This window comes from Varroa jacobsoni, unplaced genomic scaffold, assembly GCF_002532875.2.
Source record: "Varroa jacobsoni isolate VJ856 unplaced genomic scaffold, vjacob_1.0 scaffold_1477, whole genome shotgun sequence".
NCBI lineage: Eukaryota > Metazoa > Arthropoda > Arachnida > Mesostigmata > Varroidae > Varroa > Varroa jacobsoni.
In genome coordinates this window covers 9,551-29,421 of record NW_019214379.1, presented here as the reverse complement: position 1 = coordinate 29,421, position 19,871 = coordinate 9,551, and the positions used below count along the sequence as shown (strand labels likewise).

Genomic DNA, 19,871 nt, shown 5'->3' with positions numbered 1-19,871 from the left:
GTACTGTTAGCACTATCAAAGTACCTAGACAAATGATGCATGAAAATGTGTGCAGCGAAGGTAGACACGTAAACAAAATGAATGAATTGATCTAACGCTTGAACAAAAGAGAGGTATCTTTAGTTCTCTTGAATGTTGTTCCGATAATTCGCCGAGCTGTAATGTTTTCCTGCGAATTTTCTACGTTGGTATTACGCGTGTGTCGTTTCTTAAAAGAGGTAATAGCGATCGTTTTGGTGTAGCGCAGTTACTTCAAGTGGACGTGAGAAATCAAGTGATGCCGTCCTAGAGAAGATAGTGTCCTGACAGAGTTATCCATTTAGACCTTTTCCATGATCTTTTCATAGGTTATCGACTGTTTTGAAGCCAGGCCACGTAGAACATGACCCTTGGAAGCTACAGTAGAGACTTTTGCGCAATAAAACTATTATAGATGTTTGAGTATTGAAGAAAAGTAAGCATGTCCGGCGGAAAACGATGGTCGTAAAGTGGCCTTTTTTTTTTTGTGGAAACGCCCTCTTCATAAGAATGGTTAGGACCTGAGGCATACGTAAGAAGACAAATTTGATGAGTTCCAGAAGCGGATTGAGTAACAAAGGACTGCGTTCCCAAGGAGCTAGACGACATCATAGAGCGAAATACAAAAAACTTAGATTAGCATATTACGAAGGTTATAGCTCTTTATGGGTCTCGTCGAAGTCGTCACTTGCCGTCGAGTAAGCGATGTTTAGGGGGCGATCAACAAACACAACACAACAAAGAATGAGTCGCTTTTAAACGGTATCAGTGATTAAATCTTTTCTAAATCTTAATAATACTTTTTGTATCTTTTACAAAGCTGAAAAAGTAGATAGGTTGGTGGCTGAGTATCTTCCGAAGTATGCAACACAATGGTATTTGTGTGATCATGCACACTTAAAATATGTAGTTAGTCTTTGTCGCTCAGTGCTTTTCATATAAGAAATTCTGAGATGTTGTCGTTTGACATCGTACGCAAGCATCTATTTAAATGTATTTACCACAAAAAAAAAAAGTTAAAAACCTCCAGGTACTAAGAATGGTTTTGCCTTAACTTCCTAGAAATCGCTAAGAGAAGCTCTCAAAAGCTGCATTTCGAAAACAAATCAACTTTTAAGGATGCGGTCCAGTTTCCAGTATATAAACACATAATATAACAGGACTGTGTTATATATCTTAGCTTCAATATTCGAGCCGTTAGGCATTAGCGGAGACGACCGGCTTCCAGCACAAACTGAAGTATGTCTATGCCCGGATTCAAACTTGGACAACTTGGATTTTTCGCTAAGTTCAGAGGGGGGCAAACTTGGCACTCACTGAGTTCTCACTCACGCGGACAACTCAGTGACGTGACGGTGAATCTTATGTAGGTACGGAAAAGCTGTTGTCGTGGTCTTCGGAAGCATCTGTTACTGCATCAAAACAAGCAATACGTATTAATGTAGCCCAGAATAGATTAGATATATCTAATCATCTATGAAGTGTCTCGATAAAAAGGAAAAATTAATGAGGGATGTACGTTTTACTAACTAGTACTTCTTTTGCTAAATATATCACTTGGTCAGTTTTATTTGTCCTCATGGCTAGCACTTCAAAGGTCGTTCCCATTTAATGAACGTTTCCATCTATATGTTCCATAGTAAAACCTTTTGTCGGGCGGATTTATACTATTTGAAATCGTTGCTCCTAATTAAGCCTTTATTAAAAAAAAAAAACGTAGATAATCTATCTGGTACAGTCGTGAAAGCTTTTATATTTTAAGAAGTATGTTGTCCGTCCTTGACCGATTCTCGATGTGCTGTCTTCTATTAACCCCTGGCTCTGGAATCTTTTAGACACTGCTTTAGGAGTCGTAAGGTGTGCGCGCTCGACTCTGTAGCCACGCGGTTTTTATACGAGTCCTTCCAGCACTGTTGACCAGTGAATGAGTGTCTTTAAATGTATATCAATCTTGCAGTGTATATTGAGCGGCATTTTGATCATTATTGTTCTTTAATTATTTTTTAGCAGTGAACCGTCCATATTACATAGAAATTAAATTCTCGTCCTTGGCTTGTGTGTCGGAGTCTTGGCCTCATTTTTTCCAAACTCTTCATTCTTAGTCCCAACCCGTGTTCCTTCCGATTTGATTCTACGATAAGTATCTCATCTCGGCGTTGTTGAGCACCGCCCTTCATTACTACAACGCTACGGCAAAAGTAGATCGACAATTAGGACAACAAAATAGAAACCAACAAGCCTCAACTGTAAACCTATTTATATAATCATGGCCAGAAGATGTATTTGTTAAGAGTAAGCCTAGCTCACTTCATAGTTTTGGGTTATTTCTACGCCCCACTTACCGCTCGTAAAACGTGTTTTGCTGGATTTTTCTTATCTAAATTTGCAAGCCAGTCTACGCGGTTAATTAATATCTTCACAAATATTCCAGTTTACGAAAACAAGTACGTTCGTGATCTCCTGTATAATCAAGAACTGGTTGGAGACGGCGTTGTTAGGTCCTAGCATATTTCCTCGCACGCCGGCTAATAAATCGAGCGGGTATAAAATGAGGTCCTTTTAGGGAACGCCGGCTTTATTTGACAACTGCGTTTTTGTCAATAAACGTCTTTGGTCTTCAATACTACAGCAAAAATCAACCTGCAAAAGGGCTCCGACGCCGGCCCAATATGTAGATGCTGCATAGTGCATTTGTTGTTATTGCGGCCGGTAGAGCGTCGAATAATGCAGCTGATGTCTCAAAAACGAAAGTGCACATCTTTGAAGTAACGTGAAACAAGAACTTCACATTGCAGAGAATGAGCCAGCCGTTCGTTGATGTCAGGGATGGCATCTTTGTATGGCGCAAAATGTGATCGTTTCTTCATGATGCAGAATCGAAACTACGTGACTAAATGTTGCATAGAAGAATGCGTGTCATCTCTCAGAGGGTCGATTTTAATTTGAATGGGGATTCATTCCGGAAAGCGTGTGATGTGCTCGCTTCGCACCATTTGACAGCCGGAAATCTTTGGTGAAACAATTATGAGAAGCGCACGGAACAGAGGCACATATTGTCACAAAAAACGGTCACGCATGATCTTTCTAACTAACAAACTTCTAAATGACATGAATCGCAGGTTTAAGATTGAGACGTCGCAGATGCAGGCACGCCTGATGTAAAATGAGGGACGCTGTATCATTATCATGCTAACCCTAATCCTAAAACACTTCTTTGTGATGAGCTTTTACCCTAACGTGCTGTTCTAAAGCAAACTGAAATAATTTAAATCTAATAATCCTTCAATGCTTATACAATCTTCTAAAAGGTGAAATATAAATTTCCGTTTCGATTACAAAAAAAAACCCGCATTTTAACCAAATAACGACACGTTGTAAATTTCGCGTCATATTCATGAGCGCTCCTCGATTCTCCTTATCAACTGGATGAACAATACGTACATTTGTTTTCCTTTATTTGAGCACGACACATTGGTAATCGAACGCAATTCCTGACTGTCTTTTTTGCCAAGAATCCTTTGAAGTTAACTTCTAATTATTTAAAATGACTATTCTGTAAAAGTATAATCGGCACACTGCAGCTAACTGATCCATCACAAAGGCGAAATAACTTATTGAATTAACTTGCTCTACCTTAATCAACTAGCTCATTTCAAACAGACTAACTCCTTCCTTATTTCAATCTCTCAACCCTTATGTCGTTCTTACGTATTGTAATAGCTAACAATAGAGCTCTCGTTCGTGCCGAATTCTACATTCTCCACCGTAATATCTCCATTTAGCCCTGAGCTCACATCAGTACACAGTGGTGGCCCGTGAGATTTGCGGGAACGGATCAAGCTCACACACCTCCTACAAACTCTCCAGGGGTTTCAGAGAGCTCTGCGTTCCTCCTTAACAATCGTTCTCTATTTCTTGTTCCTACTCGGCCTTATTTTCCCAAGTCGCACCTCCTTTCTGCTCCAACGTTAACTCACTACCAAGTGCCTTTCCAAATCAAGATAAAGAATAGAAGAAAGGCCAAGCCTGCCCTAGAACGTCTGCCCTAGAGGACCCCACTTAACGAAACTTAGCACAACCAGGCCCATGTCAAACATGGCGTATTGCCTACATTGTTTCTACGTTTTGTAGCTCACCAAAAGAGAAGAACCTACTCTGTTACGAGAAGGAAGGGGGTCTACCAAGACGAGCCAAAAGTCTACACATACTTTTAACTAAAACAAAGAACTGCATCCCATGCATTCTCTGCCGATCTTTCCACCATTCTTTGTGCATTGTTACGCATCAACTCCCCTAAAAATGGACCCCAGGTCAATCTAAATTAGGTTCAAAAGCTCTGAAAAGTTAGAGACGGTACGTAAAGTGAGGGTGGCGGTCCTCGCTGAGCTGCATCTTATATGGGAGTGCACGAAAGCAAATTTGGTCTCGCTGCTCCTAAAAGTGACACTGTTAAAGGCCATACTGTTGATGTGAGAGCTCATACACACCTACGGAGACAAGCACCCCTACGACGGTGTTTCTCCCTTACGCTAACATCTTCACTCTCGCTAAAAATTAACACTGTTCGCTTTAGATTGCGTGGTTCACGGCTACCTTGGATGGGAGGTAGTCGTTCTCGCTGACTGTGACCTCTTTTCCTTGTTGATTAAGAAACAGCGGCGAACTCGCAGCACGATCCGGTAAAACGAAGATGCACGTTGGACACGTCAAGCAGTGTGGGGGGTGATTCTACTGTATATTTTGATGGCGCAGAGAAAAGTACAATGAACTATTGAGCCCACAAACAAAGCCTCAAATCTAAGAAAGGATACGCAAAAGAGTAACCACATACAATAGCATTAGCTATATTAGGGATGAGGGCTAAACGATTTGTCTGCAAGCTAGCAGCAACGCAACAAAGCAGGTCCAGTAAACACACTATATCAACTGGTCATGTAGTGACGCCAATGGGTATGCATCCTGTGGTCACTCATGGGTTTAGAAATAGGCTGAAAATGGTGAGCGACATCTATTGACTCGATTCGCTTTTTTTATATCTACCATTAATATGCTTAAAGTCAATTGATCTATTTCCATAATTTTTTTTTCTTCGTTTGAGCTTGTTGTTCCCAGTTATAATAGCACATGGTAATTTTTCATGTCTTAGGGTATAATATCCCGCAGTTTGAAAGACCACTGAACTGTAGCGCGTACGTTATTAGCGTTAGCCGATTTATCCGCACATACAGCAAAGGGGCACAACATTACAATAAAAAACTATAAAATTCGAGCACGAGCAATGGTTTTCCATATATATCTAGACCTGCTCGTGTATTATGGCTTCAAAAATATAAGAAAAATGTGCTGCGACATGTTCCACTTCATAGATAGCATCTTATTTAGTGCATGCTTATCTCGTCATCAAATCGGCTCCACCTTCCTTTAAGCGGACTTACACGGAACACATTTTAGCATTTACTTTTGTTTTTTCTATAGATCGACGTACTCAGCATTGCGAAAATTGCCTTCCGCCACTCGAACGCCAAACGATACTTTCTCTTAGGTGCCACAACCTAGCATATGTTACAACAGCCTATGTCTGCCTCGCCGCTTGATCGGCATAGTACTGACCAGCACGACAAGAGACGTACCGACACCAGCTAACGGTAGTAACTCTAAGCAGCGAGCTGCGCCGATGGGATCACGTCAACGTCAAAACGGTCCCTCAATCTTACAAAACCGCTCGCTATTTTTCTACTCTCTTTCTTCTCGTTCCCGATTTCCTATTTCCCCATACGCCTCCCGTCCCTTCTCTGACTCACCGGGCGGCTCTGATCCCTGTCTGGCTGGGTGAATGGAGGCAGTCTCTTGGGAAGAGCCATGTTTCTCTAGGTGCTGCTATGGCTGGCGGTCTGAGCTTGGGTTGAGCCGCTGTCGACTAACTAGGTCTAGTCAAGCCCAGCCTAGCCCAACTCAGTCCAGGCCGAAACGGTCACAGTGCATTGGACGACGAGCGAAGGACGCCCGGGACTGTGGGGAGTAAGGAAGGGATCCGTCAGTGGACCCCCCGACAAAGTCCGGAGAAACAGGAGCTGGATGTGGGAGAGAAAGCACATAAGCAGAACGCTTCGGCAACTGTGGGAGCGGCAGGCGCAGAGGCGATATCGCTAGTAAGCGAAAGGGAGTCATCGGTTGGTCGCTCGCTCAGCCGGTTTTTCTGGCCCCTTACCTTGCCCCTCCTTGTGAGTCCACGGAAACGAGCGTTCGTTGCGCCTGGCGGTTGGGGCTTGTTCAAAGAGGCGGCGGACTTGCTACAGGTTCAGCCTGAGGCCGTGGAACAAGATCAGGACAACGAGGGCGAAGAGAAAAGAGCCAGAGAACTAAGCCAAGAGTGGAGGATCAGCGAGGTAAATTAGATGGGTGGGACCCGACTGACGGGAAGAACTGATTTGGTCAGGGGTGGCAGCTAGTGGTAGCTGGCCTGCTGGGGTCAGGCTACATTAGTTGGGATGTTGGCGTGAACGATAGGCTCGGCGTGGGCAGCAGCATCACGAGGAGCCTTGTGGGATGCCGTACGCCTGTTAGCTCACGGTCTGACTGATCAGCCAAAGAGTCACCAACGAGACTGGCTGAGCGAGTCGACGGAAGATTCTGCTACTACTACGGTAACAGCTATCACGTAAAGCCGTGTGACCACTGCTGTTACCCGCTTCCGTATGGTCCAAGCTACAGTGCGTTGAAGCATCCCGATATTTGACGGACTTTCGTCCTTACTTCTCTTCCTTTCCTTGGTGCTTTCTCGCGCCACTAACCACCCAGTTCTACCCCCATGATGCCCTCTTCAGAGTCCGAGTTTGTCTTTGCTCCATGACCAACCGACTAGAAGTTCTTGTCCATAGCCCATGTAATGCTCCCTGTCGATGGCCGCTGCATCGTTTTCATCTTTAGATGAATTCGAAGTATGTCATGTGCATCGTGTGTAGTGCTCAAGCATGTCTGTGCCTCGTGGGAAATCAGTCAGACTAAATTACAAGCCATGAAATTGCGTCGTCAACGATACCCATCAACTACTCGTTGCATCGGCTCTCAGCTGCGGCTCTGTACAGAATTTCAAAGTATGACAGCGCGAAAATGGACAAAGAAAAAGGAAGTTAGGGGGCATTGAGTGTTTATAGAATAGCGCCTCCTCTCCACCAACTGCATTTAGTCTCGAGCCGCTGTTCGCTCTTAAAGGAACGTCCTGTTTATGTGAACGATGATGACCGGGCTGTTGGTATGATAACAAAAGAAGACAGCCTCCAAGACAACCGTGTGCGTTTGTGGCCGACAATGCCTGAACCAACCATACGGTGACTCTGTCTCCAAAACAGAGATAGTAGCTTATTCAATACAAAACAAGGGTATATGCTGGCTGGCAAACTGCTGCTAGGAAAATCCAATCATTTTCGTTGCAGTAATACTTAAAGGAAGAGGACATTTTAAGGAAGCCCCAAAAATGTACACATGTCAGCGCTGGAAGTGATTATGTCTGTCTCAGTTCTAAATTGTGCTTTTATGCCTGATAGCTGCCAGTTTTAATAGTGCTAAGTAGTTTCCTACTAGACGAGACTTTTGACGTTCATCGCTGCAGACTACTGCTAAGAGCCGCATATATACTATAGCGCATTAATTAATAGAGTCGCTTTTTGTTTAACAATAGAAACCTTTAAATTGAGTCTCTGTTACTGTTAAGCTTTCGCAGCATTCGGGCTAATTACGTTGAGTTGTGGTTCCATTTGGCGAACGTCTATAGAAGACTAAAGTCGTAGTTTTCCACAGATCTTTGAAATGAATCAACTGACTTGATAATTGAGCCATAGACATGAAGAAGATCTCTTCGGACCCTGCATCCGCGACGATATGCTAGTAGACTTTATAGAAGCTGAACAAAAGTACCGATATCGTTCTCGTAGACGTCACTTGAAATTTGTCTCGCGCAGTTTATAAGCAGGGAAAGTCCGCGGACCTTGTATCGACATCGAAAGAAACGGATAAAGCAGACCCGTAATCTCGCACAAATCGAGCACGCTATGTTTCCGTCGCTTATTCGGCTCTTTCACACGTAGGGCTTTGGAAGTTTATCCTGCTTGGATATCCTTATGTTGACAGCTATTATTCTAGATAAACCAAGTTCGGCCATGTTCTATTACAGACCCAGACAGGGCAGATGTAAAATCTATCCTTTTGTACAATGTGTCCCGTTTTTTTCTGCAAATCTCCCTTAATACTGCACCTATCTTCGGTTGTTCCCGTGGGCTAGAGCCTTTTGAGGTTACTCCCGATGTCTTTGTAACCGTATAGCCTGAAAAATTTGTAATAAGACATCGGTTGTTTATGGAAAGCGTCATGGCGCTCGGCTTTACCTGTGCTACATTTCAAGCAATACTCCATAAGGCTTGTTTTCTTACTGTTACGAAAGGGGAAGGATTCCTTACCCAAGCAAATTGTGCGTATCAACAGAATTGTTTGGAAATTCGCTGTATCCTTTTGTCTCTCCTTTTTAGGCTCTTATCCTGGCTCGTATGGCACATGAATGGAAACGACGACGAGTATGTGGTACTGTTTTAGCTTGCATATTTCTCTTATAGGTGAAACTTTTTTCGTATGTGCAGGACATGCGTAATGTTCCAGCTGTCTCTATAAAACATCTGTGCTAACGAAGACGCCTATTTACATAATTTAGCTATTCAAAATACTCTGTACATCGCTCGCCCTTTAGTTGTCACTAAACCTAAAATTTCCAATAATTTTAGTGCCATACTAAAACTAGCACTATAGAAAATAGCACGGATTTTCTGGCAGTGTATCATTTCTCTCTTGTTTGGAGAAAATAACTTCGCTTCGCCTGGTCGAAAATAGTCATCCTAGCTGAATAGGGAACAATCGAATATAAACAAAACGTTGAATCTGTCTGTAATCATAGCATGCCAGTCTCGACATAAATTTCTGTTCTGTAACGGTGTCGTTCGTGGTGTCAGAAGATACCCGGAAGAAGATGAAGGTATAACCAATGTCGCTTGTACTTCTCCTGCCGACAGATATTTTTTTGGCTTATTTCTCTGTTAGTTCTATTTCGTTCGGGGGCTGTCATGTTTTTGCTGAGCCCTTGTTGTCTGGCGAACAGCTCGCAAACGTACTGCCTTTTTTGGAAGACGTGCTTGCAAGAAATTAGCTTACCCAGGATGGAGGATCAGATACGCTGTCCCACAGTACTCGTCGCATGATACGACAAGCTTGACGAACACAAAGGGGCTCACCGTTCTGTCAACAGCGGGTGGGCTGATGCGAGAGTTCACTAAATGGTGTGATGCCAAGCCCAGAATTATTAGGGGTAAAGCTGACGTATCGAAAACAGCCTGGACAACTTTGAATGAGAAGTTCGACTTTCCATTATTGACGCTAATACCTTATTTTTTCCTCTACATGGTATGATGTGAGCGGTTAACAGTGCTTGAATTGCTTAGAAAACGATAATCTAGCCTGTTATCATTTCTTCACACAAACTCGTGAGCATAATACCTCTTATGTATAACACAGGGTATGCTAGATTAAAACGGAATCGTTTGAAACCAAGTTATTTCACAAGCGAATACCGGAAAAAGCTTGTGGGCGTTACTCTAAATGCGAACGGGTCAAAAATAAAAGGCATTGTATTATGAAGCTATTGTGGCGCTCCAACTTCCTTCGGAGCAACATGGTCACGGATCAAAGATGCATCACATTCATTATTGACCTAAATGGTATATATACGCAACGCTTGAACCAACGACCCTCCAGGGCTAAGCCTTCGGCTTTATACATCTGCTTACCATTTACTTGCAGTACTTTCTGTGTAGAAATAAATATATGGGCCAGCAGCACTGACCATTCTGGTAGCATCTCGATGCTGACTGAACTACCGCGACGTATCCGTATATACCTAAAGATGATTTCAAACAGTACCATCCGGTATATGCATCTCATCTGAAGGTTTAGAGGTCTTCGGACAGACGAAAGCCGTCGAAGTTAATAATGCCTATAATACATTTAAGTAATGAAAACTTGCTTGCGCAAATATAGATGCTCAAGTTAATTTGTAGTACATTAAGCCCTGCATGCAGCGGTATGTTCGAATCAAATAACGAGTCTATAACTAATCGGGACCATTAAGTCCTGAATTGACAGCAGTAAACGCGAATCTATCCCGCAATAGACGATCCTATATCCGCAGGCACAACTGGAAATATCACACGCGGTCTAAATGCGTCACGCTAATTCCCAAGATGCTTTAAGCCGCCTAAGCCAATGTTACCCCTTAAAAAAGACTTAATACGGGGTACAATAGTTCAACATCCTTTAACCGGCCGAACTTTCAATTGCTCCATTTCCGTACACAGGCGAGTCAATAACGACAGCGGACACAGAATATATCTGCATCTGCCCTAATATGTCCTGAGCCGCTTTTAGCAAATACGCTGTGGCATTTTGCCCATCTACTTGGGCGTGATCGCATTTACCAATCATTTACGGGAGCACGATTCTTATGAGCATTAGAGTAAGAGCTTGCTATAGCACGCTAACTAGACTACTTTAATTTTTATCTTCAAAGATGCACCACTAGCAGGTAACTTAAATCAACTACAGTTAAAGACGCGTGGCTATATATATATATATATATCCTAATTCTTAAATATGAAGACTATCTGGTATCGAACGGAAGAGCTATTAATCAATAGCGATTTGAAGTATGGGTCAATGACATTTGGAAAATAACGGTACTGGAAAAAACGAAAGAGCATATAACCTACGCATGCTCTTTATCCTATTAGATCAGATATTCGGGTCTGTTAAATATATCTATTCTTTGCTGCACCGTTTGCATCCGTTACCGAGATAGTATTCATAGCCCAATCAGTAAGTGCGCCTAACATACCAGCGGAAGACACAGATGGGCATCCTAGTTATCGCTTAATCATTGTAGATCGAAAGGGAGACGAAGTTGCTATTTTTACGTGTACAAATGTCGAACAGTTGAATACTAACGAAACGTTGAGATAGACGGTACCGAGTACCGAAGGCTGGGTCATGAAAACTCAATCAAAAATGATCCTGGTCAACTAGTGCCCTAAGGTTATTTTGGAGACTAGTACACTAATTATCGATGAGGCTTACTTTCTATATATCAAAGGATTCCTCAGCGCCTACCGGGCTTATTAAAATCAATTTAATTAAGCCTTACCTTGTCTGAACAAGACACTCCCTAAGATTTTTTCATTTTCAGTAATAGTACGCTGTATAAAACTCGCTTCGTTTGAATGGCTGGTACGCTAGCTTTGGAAAATAGTGGTTTAGTCCTTTGATTAGCAAACAACGCCGCAATGCGACTACTCCAATCTTGCAGAAGGCGTAACAAGATGGTCATGTGCGACATTCATTCACTTTAGTGTCCTATATAATGAAGGCTATTGTTTCGTCCTTTCTAAAGATGATGACGTCCCTTAATGTGTTATGATAGCTTAAGTGGCGACAGGAGCTCTTGCTGCTCTCAGAGGACAACCTGAGCCCTCGGTGTTGCAGGATCTCTCTGACAGACGAAAAGAACCGAAGCTCGAAGTCGAGATAATTTTATATACTGACATTCGACCTCTATCTAGCTGCAATATGTCGACAAGTTTCCACGCTTGGCGCTATTTTTCTCATTCGACTATCAATGTAGAGGAAATATAGTGGCAGGGTGGTCGAATAATTACTCAAATGGTCCCTCCCTGGCAACCCCCGCGCTCGGTCTGTTCCGTCTGAAGACTGCACCGGTAGCTGTACACGGAGGAAGTCCCATATGGAAGAACTTTCAAAGCCAAAATTAACAAAGTGATCTCTAAGTTTAATGAGTTATACGACCTGTCACGCATATTTGTACGTTATATTTAGCGATATGAACCCAGCTAGTAGCTTTGATGTTCATGTCGTCAACGTGAACCGGTATCTTCACAAAGGCTCTCCATGCTTAAACACAGATACAAGACACAGTATTTATATAACACTCATAGTATTTATCTTTATTATTCCTTTCTTCACACCAGCAGATTGTGTATGGACAGGAATAACGCAGAGCTGAGTGTCAACCGGAAATTTGGAGCCGATGAATCAAGACCCGACCAAAGCGCAGATTCCAGCAGCTCGCTCAGATCAACATAATCGTTTCCATCGTCAGACAGGGGTGACTCTGGGAAAGGAATCAAATGGAATAATTTACAAAACTGTTACGTATATGATCATGTCGTTCCACGCAGTTGCTTGTTCGCGGTCCTTGTGGTACGGACAAAATTTATTTTTACTAGCTTTTTGTTCTAATCTGCCTTGTTTTTCAACATACATGTATGTCCTGAATATAAATGATCAATTTTCTAGAAATAGAATGTGGATCCTAGAATAGCAACAGGAGAAGGATTGACATATATTTTGAGTCCACATTTCACATGCTTATCGCTGTCCGAGGCTGTTCAAGGTTGCATTAGTGCACAAATAAATGACACGGTACCATTTGGTGGACCGAGAGCTATCTAGAAGGCCGAACACCTTTTTCGACAGGGTCAGACCGCATGAAAGAGAACAACGATATTTTATTATATCTGAGGTAGAGTCTCCATTGCTGTCCAGACGACCACATCTGCGCCCAAGGACGTTCTGAGCAATTATGCATTTGAGACGATCGACGGTGCGAGAAGCTACGCCGTTTACCGCCATCTTTAAAAGATGGATGCAATCGAAATCGTTTGGCCGAATCCCGGGAAAATGAAAAGCCATCGCTCGATTCTGTCCTTAATCTATTGTGTGTCTATCATTATATTATGCGTCCTTTATACTGGCAGGCCAGTATAAAGGACGCCAGCTCTAAATTGTGGTTGGTTTTCGCTAGTTTTTGCCGCGGTGTTGCGGGTCAGCCTGATGTTGGAAGAACTTGACATCCGGAACAAATTGGCCTAATAAATAGCTCAGTAAGCCTCATCAAGTGGTAGCACATAAAGTTCTGTCTCCATTCGAACTCGTTTGCTTACTCGCAGAAAATTAACTACAAGATATATGCTAATATACTCGATTAGGAAAAACTGATTGTCATTACAGTATATTTTGATAAAAAGTTCTACTGTTCGGCGAACTCACCATGATAAATCCGTATACTTCGCTGAAAAGTGGGGTTCGCTGGGGAACCGTCGTGCTTCTGCAAATCGGATCTGTCTTCAATAGCTCCACGGAGACGACTAAACACGATTTCACAAATGAAAGTTCGACTAATACCCATTTCGAGAACTTTCAAGTCTCCGGCCCGAAGTGATACGCTTTTTTCTATAAGAAATGGCGCACGCTCGAAAAAGGGCCTAGTTGTATCCGGCTTATTGAAGTTGTAGTTGTCATGTCCCGGTGATTCGCCCGAAGTGTGCATTGTTGAGTTGAGTCGTAGTCGTTCTCCGAGTTCGCTGTCCCACCGATCATGGTCTTGTCGAAAAATGGCCATCGTTACAGAGGTCGAATCTTCACCTGTCACTAGAGCCGCGCACTGAAGTTCTCGGGAGGACATATTCAGTCGTATTTCGAAGTCTGATGGTGGATCTGAAAGTATCCTACGTGTTAATAGGTGACTATCGCGTACTGCTAGTGTGGTGAACTGCACAATTTGGCTCCATTGCGGCACATGCTAAAGAGCATTTATATTTTTCAGGCCGGCGACAGTTGTTGACAGAAAATGTGAACGGCAGAGATCCGTGGAACAGCCATCTTGTATGTAGCAAATCGCATTCAATGATTGGCACTTACCGTAAACTAGAATCTCGTGAGAGGCAATCTGCTCCAGGTACTCGCCAGCGGGACTGTCTTCTTTTTTATTTTCGACTACATTACAAGTAAAGTTTCCCGAAAGTTCCCGAACTGGTCGGGTTACCCGTATCGCTCGAAACATCTCCATTGGTCGATTGTTATGTTTGTAACCTACATCCAAGAAATCTATAAATAGCACATGAGTGAGTGCTCATTAATAGTATCGTATTATTCGACGCACTTTTGTCATAAAAAATTAGCCCCTATTAAGTCCTGCGTATTATTATAAAACATTTTTGTGGTATAGCCATATTTATTTCACCGTAATCCTCTTTTGAAACCGGTACCCCAATTTATATAATTTCCAACAGCGTCAAGTATTCCGATAATGAATAGGTGCAAAAAGTATATATTTTTTACCGATTATTTTTGAAAAATCATGCATTTGCAGGGACTAAACGCAAACTGAGACACAGCAACAAATTTCAGATGACAAGTGAAACTGTACCCACCCCAGTACGCATGATGGAAGAGTTGAGAGCCGATTTCAGGTATCCATTGGTAAAAAGGTACGCCCTCACCATTTCGAAACCACTTCACCACGACCGGCGGCTGTAGTTCGAACCGCCGTAATCCCTCGTGTTTCATCCTTGTCGAATTAGTATCATTATTTGCCATGGATGTTAAGTTTTTGTGAGATGATGATGTTCCTTTAGTTTCTGTGGAATTCACGTTCTTAACGATCGAACTATCGTTCGCGATATCAGGCAGGACGTGGTAGTCACAGTCGAATATAACTGAGGATCTGGGGTGGGCAAATTTACCTTGGAATGATTTTATTGCTAGAGGCAAGCCAGGTTCTGAGAGTCGATGGCCCTTGGCATCTAAGACGGTCACGCCGCGAAGGACTATTCGGCTACCTGATGATCGTAAAACGAAGCGGATTATCGGCTAGTACTATTGCTAAGTCAAAGATATAGCCAGTCATCGACAGTGAAATAAAGATCCCAATTCGCTATAGACTGGCGGAAAGCGGATACAATGCCTGGTCCACGAGTAACAGTACAAAATTTGTATCTCAGCCGAAACTGAACAAGTCTCGTAAATCATTTGGACTCTTAAGCAGCTGCGTTCAATTTCGCGGGCGCTATTTATTTTCGATGGTTCTCACGAGAATTCCCGCAATATATTCAGTAACGGCTAGAATGCCGGAAGATCTCAACAAAAGTACAAATTTTTTATTTGTTTAGTTTAAACATTAAGAATTGCACTAGGGGAGGATACACTGTCGTTTGCTAAATCAACTTTTATTTGTTAGTAATAAGGCCCTATTACAAAAAAGAAGCTGGAAAGAGTCCTTCACCTCCTGTTCAATGACCATTATCACCGATATGCACGTTCGTCTTAGGCTTATAGCAAAATCTCTTGCCCAAATTGCTTTAATAGCGAATAACCTCAAGGAAACAAGATGCCATTAAGGAGACTTATATCTATCAGCCATTAGTTTGATAACAGTTCGCATCATGGCTTGATAAATGAGGTATAAAATTTATGCCGTTCCTTCAAACATACTCTAGGAAAGGGAACATATGAAATGGCGACGAGGTAACTTTTAATCGGCAACATGCCACCTTCCAACTCAACAGAAATAGTTCACGCAGTGGTAGATTCCCAACGTTGAATCTATATACACGTGTAGTTTCTCGGTCTCTTCGTTGCCCCTGCACATGTATATATATACATGTATATATATACATATACATCAAAAGAAATATACATCAAATAAAATCAGGATTACGGCCAAAACCAATGGCATAGCAAAATTTCGTCCTGACTTTCTCTATCACGTCTTACAGGGACATACTTTCTTCCACTGCCTCCTTTGCACTACACGCAGCTTACACTACTTTTTCGAACGAGCCAATCTGGTCGTGATCAGTACATATGTTGTTTTTCTGCTTGCGGACAACGGGTGGTACGCTATTACTATGAACAATTGGATCCCCAAACCTAGATCGGTTAACCTCGACGTCTTCGAAAAGCATCCCACGTCCATGTCTAACCATGCTCAAACATACCGAGCTTTATGACAAATGGATCTGAACGTCCTTCTCCCTTACGAGAATGCCGCTTGCAGAGAAACAGCGAACCCATCCCGACCGCTTCATGCTTAGCAAAAACGTTTGCAAACCCTACATCATAACAAAGGCCCATTCAGCGATAAATCCCAGACGAACAGGTAGGCTTTCCTACGTGAGAGTGGCGGCCACCATTCGGCGATGCATCGGCCCACATACAATATGAGTGGTAGTAATCCAATCACCCCTTTCCGCCCCCATATACATCCATCTCTCATTTCTTTTGCCTTTTGTCGTCGCCCTTCTCTGCTTCTCTCGCCTGCTTTGTTCTTTTTTAGTAGAACGATGAGATCCATAGTTCTTCTGAACTAAAAAAAAATAATTAAAGAATCTCAAATTAAAGGTGAATTCGTTGCATTATGTGATATATAGTACACATCGGTACCATATGAATTGGGTACACATATATTTGTGTGCACATAAATAAAATATGCATGTATATTTTAGGGCGACAGGACTAATGGTTGTTGTTGTAGCTCTTGCAGCCTTACGGGAGAGAGATCATCGCTGTTCATGATGGTTATGATAAAGCTATGAGAAAGCGTTGAGACACCTTGAAAATGTCTTTTCCCGAAATAACAATTTGTATGTGGGGCGAACTAGTTGGCCCATTGAGTTCTAAACAATGCTCGACAAATGTCATTGAATGCCCAGTTTTGTATCTATAGGGGGGTAATAAGCCTGCTTACTGCCATGAGCAAATAACGGTCCGAATGCACCTCCTGAGCTTACAGCGCACGAAATCGTACGAGCAACACAAAAACGCGCTTAAAAAATACAATTTACCTTATTAGAAAACCTTAAAAGCGTCGTGCGCATTAATTAGACGCAATTAGTTGTTATAAGTGATACGGAGTCGTATTTTCGATTTCGAAGAACTTCGATTGAACTTGTTCTACGTGATATTTACATTTCAAGATTGGGGTATGTCAAAAATAACTTTCAATACATTTCTAAAATGTACTTCACAAATGGAGAAGCTGGTCCTTGTTTATTTAAGCATGCGATCTTCACGTGTCAATATGGTAACTTAAGCTGGAATTGAAAGACAAATCCGATCATTTCAAAAAGAACGCTTCTGGCAATTTTTTTGCTTTATTTTTTGCTCTAGACAAACACCTTTCGAGTTGTAAGATATACTTTATAATAAACGAAAGAATGACATCAGGCTCAAAAGAAGCGCTTTTTATTATATAATAGGGGCTGTTTAAAGTCCAACAAGCACGCTTATGGGCGTTGCTTCTATGTTTTTCTTGTCTCCTTTGCTCCAACTCAGACACATCTAATCGATATTATAGATATATACCTACCTACCTACCTACCTATCTAATAATGTCTAGGAAAAGTGCGCCGAAATTTTTCATCAAAGCCTTACCGAACCTTGCCGAGCTCAGGGACTTTTCAAATATCCTGTAGTACTATTAGCGTAAACTAGAAAAAGGACATTAATCGCTATTAGATCTCTCAACGACCATATTAGAAGCCTCGGATAATAATGGTTCCAATATTTGAAAAACTACAGTTTCTAACATACTCTCAGAGAGATTGCAACGTGTATTTAAGTTGACTGATACAAGGTATTAGGATTTTTACGCTATAGACTTCTAATCCTATATGAGAATGCGTCATTAACAGCAATACCCTATGTGGCCCCATCTTCGTCGTTTCTAGCCTTACAGAGCAATAAACAGTCGTGCAAAAGGTATATATTTCTACAATAAAAGGCATTTAGGTCAAACATCGAGGCCAAGACGCCTCGGAGTTTCATCCAGAGTTCTGATAAGAGCCCACAGAACAATGTTGCATTTTATCCGCCGTTCCTGAAAGGAGCTGATTGCCGTGACGCTTCCTAAGGCATATTTTAGAGTATCTATTTGAAATTCTGCGTGTGTACAGCTATATAAAGAAGTGGATCCTCTGTCAGACTGTGGACCGTCACTGTTACGCTAGATACGAACGTGGTATCAACTGAAAGTTGAAGGTTCAACTTTTTCTTCGCATCGTTTGAAAACTATGTACTTTTTTTTTTTTGCATTTCGAATAATAAAGCCGATTTGTGATGAGCTAAAATATGTCTGTAGCGTAGATATCCGATGTAAAACAACAAGTATATGACAACTGCACAAGCGGATCACATTCGAAGTACCATTATGATAGTGTCACAGCTACGGTACACTTTTAAGTGCCGAAATTAGTTCGAAACGATGATTAATTGCTTATGGCTTTTGTCCAAGAATAGCAATGCCAGCAAAAGTGATCACTGCCATGCCCACTGGGGCTACACGAAGTGCCGGCTGGTAATGAGGAAAACAGACCTTTCAGTTATCTAGATATTAACAGGTAGTAACAGATCTTGTAGATGTCGCAGGGCTCTCCGGAACCAAATTCACTTAATTAGTATCCGCAAAGGCCTCGCCTCACATCTATCGGTATTTAGTGTGAACGGACTAATGCTCTAACCGGAGACGCGCATGGTTAACGCTCCAGTGTGGGACAGAATAAATACAATGCGCATTTCGACGCAATGGAAAGGATAACACAATTCAGTGACGCCTAGTTTTGCATATTTTTCTTTAGCAGAAAGGGCGATTTTCTCGCACATAAATTACCGTTGCTAGGGGCAAATGCTTTCTTAGTTCTAATCTTTTACTGTGTAATCTCTACTCTGTCCGGTTCTGGCCACTTATTAGCATCTAAGTACGCAAAGTTAAGTTAACTTACAAACAGTGGATCCATACGAGAAGGGTTCTGGAAGTGGGAAAAAGGCACTCGTTAACGAACGAATCAATGATGAGTACCCTGCACTCTGCATGGCAGGGGTATCTTAGGGTAAGAAAGCACTGGCAGCAGCTTGCATGAATGGTGGTTCTGTCTAGATGTATAACGCAGAGCTTCTTGTACCCTTGTTGTCTCACCTTGTGAAAGCCCGATGGCTGTATAGTGTACAAGCAGAAGAAAAATAGACGTGAACGTCGACTGGCTGTGCGTACCCATGTTGACTTTTCATATCGGCCTAAATTACAGAGAAATTTTACAGCATGCGCTCGACGACTCCTCGTTAACAATCAAATATGATGGATATCATCTGGCTAAAAAAATATTGTTCGTTGACGATTGGTACTGAATCTGCTGTTGAAGACCAGTTGCTTTTGGCTTCACATAACGCCGTATTCCACTCACTTTATACAACTACACTTCCGTATGCACGCTCCATCGCGTTGTTGTGCGAGTCCGTTGGCCTCATTCCACTTTAGAACATTTCCGACTATACATTGTGTGAATGAGAATTGAAACTTTCAGTGGATCCTCTAGAAGTTAACTGCTCAGAAAAAACAGACTTCTCCCACCGCAGATCACACTAACCTATGCGGTAGTCTGAAGATGCAGAGCGTACGCGTTCGCTAGTTCCTGCTCGTCTTGATAACGGTAAGGGGAAAGGGCTAGCGGTGAGGGCATCAAAAGGAAAGGGAAACTGGTTCGAGGTCATCACGTGTCGACTTTTCAAATCCGATGTGGATTTTGCATAGACCATCTGACGTTCAAAGCTATGTATTTGGTGCTACTAATATTCGATAGTATGAGTTCTCGCGTAACATATTCGATGACCCATCGCACCATTTTATTAAACAATCAACAAAACGTCGCATTTCAAAGACGAGATGAATCAGGAAAGCTTATTGGACGACGACGACGATCAGACGAAAAGTAGCCTTAAAGACAGGTTCTTCTACCAGACATTCACATCCATTCACACACAATCAACGTGTCTGTAGAACAGTATAAATAATAAATATGCATGTATTTACGAAGGAAACTACATTGCAATCAAGGGCAAATGCTCGGTTAAATTTGATTTATTTAATTGTAGTTAGTTGTGAGTTGCCCACGTCATCATTTTAGTTCCTG

The 19,871-nt window shown here is 42.2% G+C and overlaps 1 protein-coding gene across 3 annotated transcripts; it reads right to left on the bottom strand.

Moving 5' to 3' along the window:
• Window positions 1-12,050: 12,050 nt before the first annotated feature.
• On the bottom strand, window positions 12,051-19,351 carry LOC111270484 (uncharacterized). Of its 3 annotated transcripts, none has more exons than XM_022850727.2 (6): window positions 18,881-19,351; window positions 18,687-18,713; window positions 14,340-14,747; window positions 13,828-14,013; window positions 13,177-13,623; window positions 12,051-12,238 (listed from the first exon to the last, which is right to left on the bottom strand). In XM_022850727.2, exons 1-6 carry the CDS (start codon window positions 18,957-18,959, stop codon window positions 12,087-12,089), a joined length of 1,299 nt encoding a protein of 432 aa, XP_022706462.1. In that variant the 5' UTR covers window positions 18,960-19,351; the 3' UTR covers window positions 12,051-12,086. The 3 variants fall into 3 exon arrangements, with proteins under 3 accessions (XP_022706462.1, XP_022706463.1, XP_022706464.1); XM_022850728.2 differs by having other exon boundaries at window positions 13,828-13,998; XM_022850729.2 differs by lacking the exon at window positions 18,687-18,713.
• Window positions 19,352-19,871: the final 520 nt, after the last annotated feature.